The following is a 16,644-nucleotide window of genomic DNA, read 5'->3' on the forward strand; positions in this document are numbered from 1 at the left end:
TGGCTTTGAGCAATGTGTTATTTGGATACATTAGCGCTCCAGAAATTAAGTTTTTTGTTAGTCAAATAAACAGTCTCTTTCCTCTCATACCACAAATTTTGACTTCTTTCTCTGGCCTTCCTGGAAACAGGAACAATGGAGTTAAGAGAGGCAAATTGGAGTTTTATTATACTTAATATTTAGTTCTGCTCCTTTAACAAACATACCTGTCCTTAGAAATGAATGAAAGTCACATCTTAATTATTAAAAATCAATAGGAATTCGTCTTGGACAAGTGATGTATTAGCAGGTCACTGGAGAAATCTAAAGCATGTGTGGGATTGACTACAGGAGGCAGGAGGCACAGATGGGCCTGCGCAAACAGTGGGAGCCAGAGCCCTGGCCACCCATAGAGCTGTCCAAGGTTAAACACATAAGCCATTTGCTAGTTCACTCATTAATTACGGATGACACATTAGCCAGCAGACTTTTACGGTGTCTACTTGATCCTGGTGCGTACATGGATTTGAAATTTACCTCCTGGCTGTAAGTTCTATCCACGAAGCAGGGTGGTGACGGTACATGCTTGGGCTAGTGAGTCTTTTGGGTTTTTTCTACATGGACCTGAGCTGAGAAGGAAAGTCAGCTGAGTGCTTTCTCTGTCTCTGAGTTGGCAGGTTTTCATTCCAGCATCTGGCTCCTGAGTCTCTCTTGGTAAAATAAAATGTTTGAGATTTTCTTCTTTTTAATTAATTTATTTTTTTTATAACTTATAGTTTATTCACTTTGTATCCCAGCTCTAGTCCCCTCGTTCATTCCCTCCCAATCCCACCATCCTTCTCTTCCTTATCTCCTTCCATGCCCTCTTCAAGTCCACTGAAAGGGGCAGTCCTCCTTCCCTTCCCTCTGACCCTGGCCTATCTGGTCTCATCATGACTGGTAGCATTGACTTCCTCTGTGGCCTGGTAAGACTGCTACCCCATCAGAGGGAGGTGATCAAAGAGCCAGCCACTAAGTTTATGTCAGAGACAGTCCCTATTCCCCTTACTAGGGTACCCACTTGAAAATTGCCATGGGCTACATCTGTTCAGGGGTTCTAGGTTATCTCCATGCATGGTGCTTGGGTAGAGTATCAGTCTCAGAAAAGACCCCTGGGCCCAGGTTTATTGGTTCTGTTGCTCTCCTTGTGAAGCTCCTGTTCCCTCCAGGTCTTACTGTCTCCCCCTTCTTTCATAAGGTTCCCTGCACTCCGCCCAAAGATTGGCAATGAGTCTCAGCATCTGCTTTGATATATTGCTGGGGAGATTCGTTCAAAGGCCCTCTGTAGTAGGCTCCTGTCCTGCTGCCTGTTTTCTCCCCCTTCTGATGTCTCTCCTGTTTGCCTTTCTGAGTGAGGATTGTGCACCTTACTCAGGATCCTCCTTGATTAGCTTCTTTAGGTGTACAGATTTTAGCATATTTATCCTATATTATATGTCTAATATCCACTTATAAGTGAGTATATACCCTGTGTGTCTTTCTGCTTCTGGGATAGCTTCCTCAGGATGATCTTTTCTAGTTTCCACCATTTACCTGCAAATTTCATGATTTCCTCATTTTTAATTGCTGAGTAGTATCCCATTGTGTAAATGTACCACAATTTCTGTATCCATTCCTCAGTTCAGGGACATCTGGTTTGTTTCCAGATTCTGGCTATTATGAATAAAGCTGTGATGAACACGGTTGATTGAACAGATGTCCTTGTTTTATACTTGAGTGTCTTTTGGATATATGCCTAGGAGTGTTATTGCTGGATCTTGAGGAAGCACTGTTCCTAATTTTCTGACAAAGCTCCAGATGGATTTCCAAAGTGGTTCTACAAGTTTACATTCCCATCAGCAATGGAGGAGGATTCCCCTTTCTCCACATCCTCTCTAGCATGTGTTGTCAGTTGAATTTTTGATCTTAGTCATTCTGATGGGGGTAAGGTGAAATCTCAGGGTCATTTTGATTTGCATTTCCTTGATAAGTAAGGATGTTGAGCATTTTTTTAAGTGTTTCTCTGTCATTTGATATTTCTCTATTGAGAATTCTTTGTTAAGTCATCTATCTCATTTTTTTAATTGGATTACTTGATTTGTTGCTGTTTCACTTCTTGAGATTTTCATTTTTAAGGCCAATCTGGTCTACAGGGTCAGATCTAGGACAGCTAAAGCTACACAGAGAATCCCTGTTTCTAAAAAGTAAACAAAAGTTCTGTCCATGACTACAATTTTTGCAATGTCTGGAGTCTGGTAAGTTAGCTTGTTTTTTGTTTACAAACCTATAACCGGAAATTCTGGTTCACTTAAATATTGCAAATCCATAGGAAGGAGACTTTGTAGATGTAGTTTGATCAATAATATAAGAATCTCTTCAGAATGGATACAGAAATTGTGGTACATGTACACAATGGAATTACTCAGCAATGAAAAATAAGGAAATCAGGAAATTTGCAGGCAAATGGTGGGAACTGGAAAGGATCTTCCTGAGTGAGCTGTCCCAGAAGCAGAAAGACCACACGGTATATACTCACTCATAAACCTATAAGATAAGATAAAACTACTAAAATCTGTACACCTAAAGAAACTAATCAAGAGGCATGACTCTGACTAAAATGCTCAATCCCTATCCCGAAAGGCAAAGAGGATGGACATTAGAAGAAGAAGAAAACAAGAAACAACCTAGGAACCTGCCACAGAAAGCCTCTGAAAGGCTCTGCCCTGCAGACTATCAAATCAGACGCTGAGACTTATGGCCAACTGTTGGACATAGTGCTTGGAATCTTATGAAAGAAGTGGGAAATAGTAAGATCTGGAGAGGACAGGAACCCCACAAGGAGAGAAACAGAACCAGAAAATTTGAACACAGGGGTCTTCCCAGAGACTCATATTCCAACCAAGTACCATGCATGGAGATAACCTTGAACCCCTGCAACGATGTAGCCCATGTTAGTTCAGTGTCCAAGTGTGTTCCATAGTAATGGGAAGAGGGACTGCCTCTGACATAAACTGATTGGCCTGCTTTTTGATCACCTCCCCCTGAGGGGGGAGCAGCCTTACCAGGGCACAGAAGATGACAATGCAGCCACTCCTGATGAGATCTGATAGACTAAGATCAGAAGGAAGGAGAGGGGGACTTCCCCTATCAATGGACTTGGGGAATGGCATATTGAAGACGGGGGAGGGAGGGTGGAATTAGGAGGGGAAAAGGGAAGGTTTTTATGGGGGGGGGGATACAAAGTGAATAAAGCGTAATTAATGAAAGTTAAAAAAGTGAAAAATATAAATTAGAAACAAATAAAACAATTCAAACATCAATGAATAAAAAAAAGTCTCTTCAGTCATCAACTTTAAGGTAGGTGGAGAGCCATTCTTTACAGGACTTCTGAGTGGCACCAGTGTCTCCTGGTATACCCAGAGGTCTTTGAGGTCCTGGGCACCAAACATTGGTTATACAGGCTGGAAGACACTGGTGGAGAGTCTAGCATTTACAGTACATTTACACTCTTGGCCATGTTGTATCTCATTAGACCACAGTTATTCTTACCATAAGCAGCATTTCTTCCTAAAACAGCTGAACTTCTACCTTTATGAGTTGCCAGGGAAGTGGAGGCAGGAGAGGGAGGGTTGAAGTTTCCATAGTCATATTCTTTCACCCTTACTCATCAGTTGGTTAGCTCATTTGAAAGCCTTTCTGCTTATAATTTTCTTGAAAAAAAAAACACTTTGTTTTTTTTAAGAATCTTTGTATAATATTATTTTAAAGTTATTTCTTTGGCATATAATTGTATTATGCCATTTTTAGATTCCAAGGGGAAATAGCTATATATAAGTATTTTCAGTTAGATGTGTTTAATAAAAAGTTCTAAAACAGTGTTATTGGATATCTACTGAACTAACATGTATTAAAATTATTGTACAAGTCTCTTTAAATTGAGCATTACAGGAACTGGAATACAAGTCAATGATTGTATGCATTTTAGCCATGTGTGATATCCTAGGCTTAATCTCCAGCAATAAAAAAAATAGCATCATAATTATATTTTTCCTTGGAAAAGCAAAGTTCAATGTTAGGATGGAAAATCTATTTCCTTTATACTATAGAAGAAATATGATAAAATGTATGTTTGCTATGAAATATGTTTATGTCAGTGAGCAGGGCAGAAGTGCAATGTCCATACAGCAACATGAAAGTAGGATACAGTTTAAAATGCTTCTGGCTAGTAAGCAAATATATAATAGGGAAATTTATAACTCTGAAGCAATATTTTAAATTAGGTGTTTCATAAGTACACATCTATGTATTAGTGTTCTTTGCATCATTTAGGCCACTGGTTCTCAACCTTCTGCAACCCTTTACTGCAGTTTCTCATGTTGTGGTGACCCTAGCCATAAAGTTATGTTGTTGATACTTTGTAACTGTAATTTTGCTACTGTTATGAATATGTAAATATTTGAGTTTTTTGATGGTCTTAGGGGATCTTATGAAAGGGTTGTTCAACCCCAAAGGGGTGGTGAACCAAAGGTTGACAACTGTTGAATCAGGGTGATAATAAGAGTAATAAGAGTAATGTTTTATGTTTCCGCTTAACAAACTTTCTGGGAAAAAATTGTAATGATTTAGAGAATAAGGAAGTATCACTCTGAGATCCTTTCAATTTTAATTGAATTGTTTTATTTTAATTTATTTATTTTTCTAACATATTTTTTTTATTACTTGAGAATTTCACACAATGCACTCTGATCACACTCAACTTTCTTTCCTCCCAGGTCCATGCTTCCAGCCTTATACCCTATCCCCCCAAAAAAACGCCCAAGTCCAATATGTGATACCCATATACTCATTGAAGTACCCTCAAACTCCCAGTGGCCATCCCTTAAAGAAGACTAAGTCCTTCCTTACTAAATTAGCATTTTTTTCTAGAATACTGACATTGCTAAAAAATTCCATAGAAAAAAAAATCTCTGGGCTTCTAATGGACATAGATATTTATTGGAGATGTCAGACATTGTAAAATACTGTGCATATTTCCTTTCCTTAATTTTATTAGCTTTTTATAGGCTAAGAAATAATGAACCTTGCTATACATCTTCAGTTAAACTTAATTACTGGAATCTTGTTTTTATATAACTGATCTGATGTGCAACAGAATGGTAGAGTTTTATTTTTTTAATTTTTTATTAATTACATTTTAATCATTTTTATCCCCCCTGTAACTTCCTCCCTTCTTCCCTCCTAATCCCTTCCTCCCTTCCCCTTCTTCACACAAGCCTCTCCCCATGTCCACTGATATGGGAGGTCTTCCTTTCCTTCCTTCTGGTCCTAGTCTATTAGGTTTCATCAGGAGTAGCTGCATTGTCTCCCTCTGTGTCCTGGTAAGGTTGCTTCCCTCTCAGGGGGAGGTGATCAAAGAGCAGGATAATCAATTCATGTCAGAGACAGTCCCTGTTCCCATTACTATGGAACCCACTTGGACACTGAACTGCCATGGGCTACATCTGTGCAGGGGTTTTAGGTTATCTAGATGCATGGTCCTTGGTTGGAGTATCAGGCTCAGAAAAGACCCCTGTGCCCAGATATTTTGGTTCTGTTTCTCTCCTTGTGGAGCTCCTGTCCTCTCCAGATCTTACTGTTTCCCACTTCTTTCATAAGATTTTCTGCACTCTGCCCAAAGTTTGGCTATGAGTCTCAGCATCTGCTTTGATACCCTTCAGGGTAGTGCCTTTCAGAGACTCTTTGTGGCAGGCTCCTGACTTGTTCCTCGTTTTCTCCTTCTTCTGATGTCCATTCTCTTTGCCTTTCTGAATGGGGATTGAGCATTTTAGCCAGAATCCTCCTTGTTTATTAGTTTCTTTAGGTGTACAGATTTTAGTAGGTTTATCTCATATTGTATTTTTGTATGAGTGAATTTATACCCTGTGTGTCTTTCTGCTTCTGGGATAGCTCACTTAGGATGATCTTTTTTAGTTCCCACCATTTACCTGCAAATTTCATGATTTCCTTGTTTTTTTTATTGCTGAGTAATATTCCATTGTGTAGATGTACCACAATTTCTGTATCTCTTTCTCATTTGAGGGTCATCTGGGTTGTTTCTATCTTCTGGCTATTATGAATAGAGCTGCTACAAATGTGGTTGAGCAAATGTCCTTATTGTGTACTTGAGCATTTTTTGGATATATGCCTAGGAGTGGTATCCTGGATCTTGTGGAAGTGCTATTCCTAATTGTCTGAGAAAGCACCAGATTGCTTTCCAGAGTAGTTGCAAAAGTTTACATTCCCACCAGCAGTGGAGGAGGGTTCCCCTTTCCCCATAATCTCTCCACAAATAAAACAGTTTAAAGAATCAATGAAATCAAGAGCTGGTTCTTTGACAAAATTAACAAGATAGACAAACCCTTAGCCAAACTAACTAAAAGGCAGAGATACACTAATCCAAATCAACAAAATCAGAAATGAAAAGGAGGACATAATAACAGACACTGAGGAAATCCAAACAATCATTAGGTCTTACTTCAAAATCTTATATGCCACAAAATTTGAAAATCTAAATGAAATGGACAATTTTCTTGATTGATTACACTTACCACAGCTGAATCAAGACCAGGTAAATCACTTATATAGTCTTATATCCCCCAAGGAAATAGAAGTGGTCATCAAAAGTCTCCCATCCAAAAAAAGCCCAGGGCCAGATGTTTTCAGTGCAGAATTCTACCAGACCTTCAGAGAAGAGCTAACACCAATACTCTTCAAACTATTCCATAAAATAAAAACAGAAGGAACACTACCGAACTCATTATATGAAGCCACAATCACGTTGGTACCTAAACCTCACAAAGACTCAACAAAGTTAGATAATTTCAGGCCAATCTCCCTTATGAACGTTGATGCAAAAATACTCAACAAAATACTTGCAAACCAAATCCAAGAACACATCAAAGATATCATCCACTATGACCAAGTAGGCTTCATCCCAGGTGTGCAGGGGTGGTTCAATATATAGAAATCCATCAATGTGATCCACCATATAAACAAACTGAAAGAAAATAAACCACATGATAATCTCCTTAGATGCTGAAAAAGCGTTTGATAAAATCCAACATCCATTTATGTTTAAAGTATTGGAGAAGTCAGGAATACAAGGCACATAGCTGAACAGAGTTTTATTTTTTCAATGTATTATTCTTATTGAGTATTTACCGCATATTTAAAACATAGGAGTTTATCATATATTATATGTCTAATATCTATCATATTATTTATGATAGTTTATCATATATTATATGTCTATTATATCTAATATCTTATAAGTGAGTATATACCATAGGTGTTTTTCTGCTTCTGAGATACCTCACTCCGGATCATCTTTTCTAGTTCCCACCTTCCCACCATTTGCCTGCCAATTTCATGATTTCTTTGATTGATTTTAATTGCTGAATAGTATTCCCTTGTGTAAATATACCACATTTTTCTGTATCCATTCCTCATTGGAGGGACATCTGGTTTGTTTCCATGCTCTGGCTATAGAAACCAAGCAAGAAGGAGGACCCTGGGTAAGATGTTCAATCTTTACTCAGAAAGCAAACGGGATAGACATCAGAAGAAGGAGAAAACAGAAAAGGACAGGATCCTGCCAGCAGGGTATCAAAGCAAATACTGAGACTCAGCCAAACTTTGGGCAGAGTCCAGAGAATCTTATGAAAGAAGGGAAAGGTGAAAGACCTGGAGGGGACAGGAATTACACAAAGAGAGCAACAGAACCAAAAATCTGGGTGCAGGGGTCTTTTCTGAGACTGATACTCCAACCAAGGACCATGCATGGAGATAACTTAGAACCCTTGCACAGATGTAGCCCATGGCAGCTCAGTGTCCAAGTAGATTCTCTAGTAAGGGGAACAAGGGCTATCTGTGACATGAACTCAGTGGCTGGCCCTTTGGTCACCTCCACCTGAGGGGTAGTAGCCTTGCCAGGCCACAGAGGAAGACAATGCAGCCAGTCCTAATGAGACCTGATAGGCTAGGGTCAATTGGAAGGGGAGGAAGATCCCCCTTATCAGTGGACTGGCAGAGGGGTATGTGAGGAGTAAAGAGAAGGAGGGTGGAATTGGGAGGGTACAAAGGAGGGGGCTACAGCTAGGATGCAAAGTGAATAAGTTATAATAAATAAAAAATTAATTTAAAAACAGAGGAGTTATTTACTTATTAAATTATTTATTTATTTATGATTGCCTAAAAGAAGTTGGAAACTATTAACATGTATTAACAAAAGTAATAGAATATTGCAGTTGTTTGAGCTTTACTTTCCTTTTCTTAAGAAGAAGGCTGAAAAGAACAACTCTGTTTTGTTTGCAGGTGCATTGCCTTGATTTCACATTGGTATCGCTCACTCAGAAGTTGGAAAGCCTGATGTGGATTAGGGACTTAGCCAAGGAAGTGAAAGAAAAGAATATTTTATTAAGTGGACTCCTCCTAAATTCCTCACAGGTATGTAAGTTGTTAATATTACAGGGTGCATGTTTTCATACTTCTCAGAGTACAAAACTATTTCGATAAAAAAATGGATGATGATGGTACAGAAAATAACGACTGGAAAATTACTCATCTGGGGCTGCAGAGAGGATTCAGGAGCTAAAGCTCTTGTATATAAGACTAAGAAGCTAAGTTTGAACCACAAGACCCTGTGTAAAAAGCTGATGCAAAAGGACGGAGCTATAACCATTATGCTCTTAAAGAGAAATGCGAGTTGGGGAAGGAGAGGCTACAGAAATTTTTATGCCATGTAGCTTGGCACACCCAATGACAACAGACAGTGCCTCATGCAAGGCAAGAGGAAATGACTGACACCTGGAGCTGTCGTCTGATCTCCACACGTGTGCTGTACTCAGTAGAACATGCGTCCACTCCCATACATGCACACTCACACACAGACTCACTCCTCTCTCTATGGCCTGCAAGTTGTCTGACTTCTCAGCTATACAGTGAAAATAAAAGTCATCTGTTTTAGAGAAGATGCTCTACATTTTGACAAGCTGTGGATCTCTGTAATGACAGCCATCAATGACAAAAGAAACTTCTTCAATGAGGGGTGAGAGCTGAACTTGTCTGTGGCTGTGAGGAGGGGCAACTATTTAGATACGGGTAGAGATCAGTTTCGTTTAGGAGAATAGGAATAGTACATTGTCTTCTGGAGCTACTAACATTCCAGCCACAGGTAGTTGATTAAATTTGCAGTGTTGGACATATGTTCCCTCTTATTTAGCATGTCTTAAGTCCAAACAAACAACTGCCATGCTCAGCCACAGTTGATGCTCCTATAATGTAACTCCTATACCTAAGGCTTAGGAAAATTTGTGGAAGAGAGGAAAGAAACATCCTAAAGGGCCAGGGGCAAGGGTGCCTACTGCTAGCCTGTGTCTTCTGAACATGGCAGGAAAGCTGCACTCATGGAATAACATGGCTGCCTAAATGAGACTTACATGATGGTAACCACAGTTGACATAGCAGCTTGCATCAGGGGCTTTTACAAAGTCCCACTCTTTGGTGAAGATCTACAGGTAATTGTTGGCTGCTGAGAGAGGTAGAATCAGTTTTCCTCAGAGTGAACTCCCTGATAGTTTATCCTGTCATAAATAGTCAGCCCTAAACACGCACACGTATGAATGGCCTCAGTAGGTTATGTACTCAGTAGGTTTTGTGTGTGTGTGTGTGTGTACTTGTTACATTTATATGCATATACATATGCACAGGTAACAATAATTTAAGAATCAGTCACTAATTTGAGAGGGAGTTGGTGTATGGGAGAAGCTAGAGAGGAGAAAAGGAGGGGCAAAGATGATGTAAATAAAAATTCATGTATAAAATTCCCCTCAGAAAATAAAGGAACCAAAAGCCAAAAAAGAAGTAATAAGTTGTCAAACAACATCTGTTAGACAGTTCAAATAATATTGTCAGATTTACTAAACAAAAATATTTCAGATAAATCTATAATTATGTTCCAAAGTGGGATTTAAACTTCAGATGTAACTGAGGTCCTCTATTTTATGGGCACTCCTGTAGAACTATTACTCATGCCTTGTGCCAACTCTGAAATTGCTTAATTTTATGGCATTTTTATGATATTGATGATCAAATGATTTCCCCCAATACATGTTACTTAAGCACTTAAGATGAGTGCTTGGCCTTCAGACTATCAAAGCAGATGCTGAGCCTGATGGGCAACTGTTGGGCAGAGTGAATGGAATTTTAGGTAAGAACTGGGAAATAGTAAGAGCTGGAGAGGACAGGGTCTCCACAAGGAGAGCAACAGAACAAGAAAATTTGAACACAGGGAACTTCCCAGAGACTCATACTCCAACCAAGGACTATTCATGGAGATAACCCAGAACCCCTGCACAGATGTAGCCCAGGGCAGTTCAGAGTCCAATTGGATTACATAGTAATGTGAAGAGGGACTGCCTCTGACATAATCTGATTGGCCTGCTCTTTGATCACCTCCCTCTGGGGGGGAGCAGCCTTACCAGGCCATAGTAGAGGACAATGCAGCCACTTTTGATGTGAACTCACAGTCTAAGATCAGAAAGGAGAGGAGAACCTCCCCTATTAGTGGACTTGGGGAGTGGCATGCAAGCAGAGGGAGGAGGGAGGGTGGGATTGGGAGGGGAGGAGGGAGGGGCTTATGGGGGGATGCAGAATGAATCAAGTGTAATTGATGAAAAATTAAAAAAAATAAATAAAAGATTGTACCCCAAAAAAAAAAAAAGATGAGTGCTTGGCATCTAAATTTGGATAGAACATAGCACTTAACTAAATAAAAGCATGTATTTTTATGTTAGTAGCAACAAGTTAAGTAGAAGGCAGGATGCTTTGCTCCTAATCATTCAAAACATGCAAACACGTTTGTGCACATATGTAAAATACAAATAAAATTTTAAAATTTCCATGTGAGCAATCAACAAAATAATTGTATTTTTATACATAGCTACAATTTGTGACATTATCTAAGGTATGTCTTTAGTCTGCAGGTTTGTTTTTTAAGTAGACAGACTTTAATTAAATATAATGATTATCATCCATATGGGCTTGGTGTGTTACTTGCAACACTACATGAAGTCTGAGGTAGGAAGATGGTTTGAGCTGACAATAGCTTCAGCTTGTCTGTGCAAGTTAGTGAGTCTCAGAAATATGAAACCACCTTATAGGTGGTACTTCAGCATTCTTGAACTTCGATGTAGCTGTAAGATTTGCCTCTAAAATTTGTAAAGATGACCTCAATTTAGCCATCAAAAAGGTGATACATTTTACTTTACACAGGATCCTGGAAATCTAAGATGCTGAAGCTGTAGAGGCTCTGAAAGTCAAGCCACCCAAGCTCTAAAGAGATACATATTCTTGCTCAAAGACAGAACTGGTAGAGTAGGAACGTAGGTCTGTGTGTTCTTGGTCAGGAATATTCCCTTCTCCACATGCTGTAATTTTTGGTTATAAATAATTTTCCATATTTACGAGGGAATCATGGATGAACAATGCTAATAACACAATGTGCAGGTATAAAATAAAATTTATTTAGACAAAGCTCAAAATGGGAGAAAGAAAGATCATATCCAGCCCTTGGAACCTTCAGGGTTCCATGATTCCCATCAGGTGTCTGCATGCTCTGCAGCCAGCTTTCCAGCAAAGCTGGAGTTGCCAGGTAAAACGTTGGCAACTTGTTCAGTTACAATTCCTAAGCCATGAATAATTTTTTGGTATTAAGTGCATTCTAAATATCACATGGGACACACTTGCATTACAAACTACTTATATGAGGTTTGAATTTAGCTTAATACCTTCTTATTTTTACCTGCTGAATCCAGCAGCTTTAATACAGACCTCAATACCCAGCATGCTCTGCATAGTCACGGGGTGACATATAATTACTCAGGTCTCTGTACCTGAGGTAATCCCTTGGTTGGAAAGCAAGCCTGATTGAAAACAGAAGCATTTGGAATCCATTGCTTGCCCTCTGATCTCTGTGACTCTGAGCTGAAACCTGCAAAGCCAGGTTTCCATAAGCTACCCAAGGTGGACTGGAGAAAAGGCCTGTACCTCTTGTCAGTAAAAGGATACTCTCATCTGGATGGTGGGAACCACTGGTAAGCCTATCATTCAGATGTCTGGCACATGAGGATCAAGAATTTAAGACCCTGTCTTTAAAAACAAAATCTTGTTCTTTATTATTATTATTATTATTTTCAATGCAGTTTATTCAGGAACCTTGAACAATCATCTGACCCTGGGGAAAGCCAGCTCACAGCTTAAATAGCCTCTGGGTAGCCAACCCCAGCGTGCCACGTGGGAAATGCAGATAGGTCCACATACATGGAAGCAAGCCAGATCCTCAGCCTTAGCCAAATGTGGAGTTGTTCCTGACAGAGAGCACTCACCATCGGGAAGGTGGAAGGCGGAAACCAGCTCCATCTTTAAGGCGTGGCATTACGCAGCTCTCTACAGTTCCCCCTTTTTGTTTTAGACGCATCAGGCAAGAGTAGAGGTCTGATCTCTGATAGTAGAAATAAATTGGGACTTTGTACCGATGTTCATTTAGGTGTCATCCACCAAAAGAGCATCAGACCCGTCTGATACCTTTTTCTCAGAGGTGGGACCTGGGGCATCAACCCGCATGCAATCAGACATGCTCTTCAGCAATCAGACATGCTCTTCTCTGGGTCTACAGCAGCTGACCCTGAGTGCAGTGCTTAGCCTCGCATCCTGAGCATAACATTTTAGCTTTTTATGGTAGCCAACCATGCTTGGGGAGACTGTCCTGCTTCAATGGCTGTAAAGGCCTGAATGATCATGGCTGCATTACGCTGTTGTGAGACTCTAATCTTGCATATACACCACAGGCAAACCAAGGAGACCAACACCAGAAGGCCTGCTAACGCTCCCATGCCCGCCCATTCCTTCAGATGATTCATTGGGTTGGAGAGATGGCTCAGCCGTTAAAGGCTAGGCTCACAACCAAAAATATAAGAGTTCTTTATTATTTTTAATGCAACTTTGCTATGGAAGTCACAAAGTTGAAAAATTCTATTGGAGGAATGCATTCTAATTATCTGGTTATTTGTGTCTGTTATAGTTATGAATTTAATCAGAGATAATATTTAAGGCATGAATATTTTAAGCCAATAAGAGTTTGCAGACTTATTTTATAGACGTCTAAAATATTTTATAGTGATCCTTAGTGTAAATATTTGCAAGTATACATTCTCTATAATTTTTATATATGACCTATAATAAAACTTTTACAGTCTATAAACTTTATAAAGTCCCAGTTTTTTATTCTGTACATGTATTTTAAAGCCTCAGGTATTCGAGGTCAAAGCAAACACATGGTTTCAAGGTTAAAGAATTTTCTGAACCTATGACTATACTGATGAAAAAAGCGCATATGCTTCTGCATTAAAGAAGCAGCTGTATAGTGTTTGACAATTTATGTAAAGATGCTGCATTTGTAAAAGACCTTAAAACCTTTGTGTGAGGCTAGCCATGGTAGAACTTGCCTATACTCCCAAGGCAGGAAGATGAGTTTGAGACCACCCTGATTTATATAGTGAGACCCTATCTCAACCAAGCAAATGAACCACCAAACAGAACCAAATGTATGTGGAGGACGTGAAGAAGTGGGCAGTGTGAGTTTCACTGTACTAGTTTTATTTGTTTCATTAATGAATTAGGCTTACAGTTTGTAAATTTTAATATAGTTTAGAGAGCAATTGTTATTTTTCTTTTAGACAGCATAATAAAAATAAAATGAAAGACAACCAGAGAAGAGTGATATTCAGCCAGAAAAAGCTTAAAAAGAAAGAAAGGAAGAAAATGAAAGAAAGGAAAAAGAAAGAAACAAAGAAAGAAAGAAGAAAAGAAAGAAAGGGAACAGGGTGGGGCACTGGGAATTTCATGTGTAGGTGTTCTCATTTTTATTTCTTCCTGCTCAACACGTTTCTGGTGGTTTTGATCAGAGACAGTAGGCGTTTAGAAAGGAGTGATCACTGTCATAGGGGGCGACTAGAAAGGATGATGCCAGTTGGCAGAGTTACAGAAAGCAACTGTGGCGATTGGAGTTTAGACTCTGTCACCCTGGCTCAGCTTCTGAATTTCAACTTTTAACATTATTAACGATATGGAAGTGGTACAGTAAAAAAGAAGTTAGCAAAGCCTTTCTCTACATTTTTGTTTTAGTAATCATTTGTGAAAGACTTATGAAAGTTATATAATTCCCCAAACAAGATCTGAGACTAAAAAGTGAAGCCTTGTAGCAACATTAAATTAAATATGATTATGTAAATAAGTCTTACATCACAAATATATAAGATTATTGTATTTTATGGGTTAAATGCTATTATTCTTTGTTGTCTGTTTTGAGGGTCTTGTGTTCACTCTAAATATCTTTAGAAGCATTCTGTATGCTGAATCTTTGTAATTATTGCAAGTACACTTGTTAAGAAATATGCAAGTACAACATCTCTAATATATCTTTGTGTCCAAAGACTGAATTTGTTTTCTATCTGAAGTATTATTTGGTATCATCCTTCGAGAGCACAGGATTGTTCAAAGTGTAGCTAGGGATGTCTGTGTGCTGCCAAACATTAAACAAGGAAGAAAACAAACAATCGAACAAACATAAAACTGGAGGAGTTAGCTTTTGTTTCCTTCAGTGAGCAGTTGTTTGGTCTTTAGCTCAGGTAACTGAGTGAACAGATGTCAGTTTGTACAGCACTGAAGCATGCACACTAACATGCAACACGGAACACAGCACTGAAGCATGCACACTAACAGGCAGCATGGAACACAGCATGGAAACATGTACTCTAATATGCAGCACTGTATCTGTGCGCAAAAACCCACAAGGCCCTGTTCAGTTTATAGGCTCCTTCCCTTCCCTTCCTTCCTTCCTTCCTTCCTTCCTTCCTTCCTTCCTTCCTTCCTTCCTTCCTTCCTTCCTTCCCTCCCTCCCTCCCTCCCTCCCTCCTTTCCTTCCTTTCTTTCTTTGTTTACTGGATGTGGGATGTTTATGAGATAAAATATTTTTCACTTCTCAATATTACTTGGGCTTTTATTGTTTAGACTTGAGAATTTGGGAAAATATGAAGATCATAAAAATAATATCTTTAATTTTGTCTAAGTTTGAAAAACAAAATTATTTTTTAAGGAATTTGATTGGCTCATTTGGTAGACTAAAAACGGCAATAAGATCAGCTCACTGGGGCATATTCAAATGTGATGCAGTATTAGATACACTGATTTGTTACATATCTATTTTATTTGTGGTAAAAAGAAACAAATTATGTCTGAAAATGAAAACATTGTATTCTCTCAGGGAGAACAATACGAAAGATTCTTGATCTAATTCCTTTGGGAATGTATTCCCTTGTCATTTTCTGTTTAGAATCCTGAGAGCGGTTTTACCGCTTAGATACTGGTGACCATCTGCATCTGGGTCACTTTCAAGTCTGCCGCCCCTGAGGCTCCTAAAAAGGATCTCCTTTCAAAGTCAGTGTTCACTGCCTCCACCGTGCGCCATTGCACTGGCCCCTCAGTTCTTCCTTGTCTCAGGACCTTTACAGAGTCTTAAATTAGCATTGCTACAAAGTCCCAATTTATTTCTACTATCAGAGATCAGACCTTTACTCTTGCCTGATGCGTCTAAAACAAAAAGGGGGAACTGTAGAGAGCTGCGTAATGCCGCGCCTTAAAGATGGAGCTGCTTTCCGCCTTCCACCTTCCTGATGGTGAGTGCTCTCTGTCAGGAACAACTCCACATTTGGCTAAGGCTGAGGATCTGGCTTGCTTCCATGTATGTGGACCTATCTGCATTGCCCACATGGCACGCTGGGGTTGGCTACCCAGAGGCTATTTAAGCTGTGGGCTGGCTTTCCCCAGGGTCAGATGATTGTTCAAGATTCCTGAATAAACTGCATTGATAAGAACAAAAAAAAAAAAAAAAAAAAAAGCAGAGCAAGCAGAAGAGACACCCAGCAAGACTAAACTCTACTCTCCCTTAGCTTCAGAACCAAGCCACCACTCCACACTGCTTTATTCTGTGGATCAGAGGCCACTTCCCAGGCCCCGCCCTCGCTCAGGGAGGGTGTTAAATGCAGGATGCCGGGCTTTGGGCATTGGTGATTGTTGGAAGCCACATCAGGTTCTGCCAACTACAATACTAGTAAAGTGCTAATAGAATGGACTGCGTGCTAACTTTATTGCTGACTGTCTCCTTGTAAATTCAGGTATTCAAAAACAAAGTAGGTCTACAAATATTTAAACATGAAAATCATTATTAATATACATATGCATGTATATTATGTATACTTAAAAACGCGTGTTTTTTTATTGGCCACATGAATATATTGGTGATAGGAAGCTAGGTAGGTACAGTGGAATGTAGAAAGCCAAAAAAAAAGAAAGAAAATTAATTTTGTATGTTTACAGTTGCTTTTAATTCAATAAATCAATGTCACACACAGTGTTGTGGCATCATCATTTTCTAATTTTTTTAATGATGAGACAGGTATGTTGTATATGAGTAAAAAGAAACCCATAATAATGAAATGAGAATAATGAAATGAGCATGTTTTTCCATAATTTTATATTTTTGGTATTCAACCA

The 16,644-nt window shown here is 39.2% G+C and overlaps 1 protein-coding gene across 6 annotated transcripts in view; it reads left to right on the top strand.

Annotated features, from left to right (window-relative positions):
- Positions 1 to 16,644, top strand: part of Crppa (CDP-L-ribitol pyrophosphorylase A) — a 310,932-nt gene that overhangs the window by 154,163 nt on the left and 140,125 nt on the right. For 5 of the 6 annotated variants that reach the window (XR_009585522.1, XM_060367216.1, XM_060367208.1 and 2 more), the window contains one exon: positions 8,350 to 8,481. The exons of the other annotated variant lie outside the window; for it this stretch is intronic. Coding sequence is in view for 4 of the 5 variants with exons in the window: in XM_060367216.1 (XP_060223199.1) it covers positions 8,350 to 8,481 (132 nt within the window). In the remaining variant the exon portion in view is untranslated. Of the gene's footprint in view, positions 1 to 8,349; positions 8,482 to 16,644 lie in introns of those variants that run through there. 6 annotated transcript variants of the gene reach the window in all.

This window comes from Meriones unguiculatus, chromosome 1 (genome assembly GCF_030254825.1).
Source record: "Meriones unguiculatus strain TT.TT164.6M chromosome 1, Bangor_MerUng_6.1, whole genome shotgun sequence".
Classification (NCBI taxonomy): Eukaryota; Metazoa; Chordata; class Mammalia; order Rodentia; family Muridae; genus Meriones; species Meriones unguiculatus.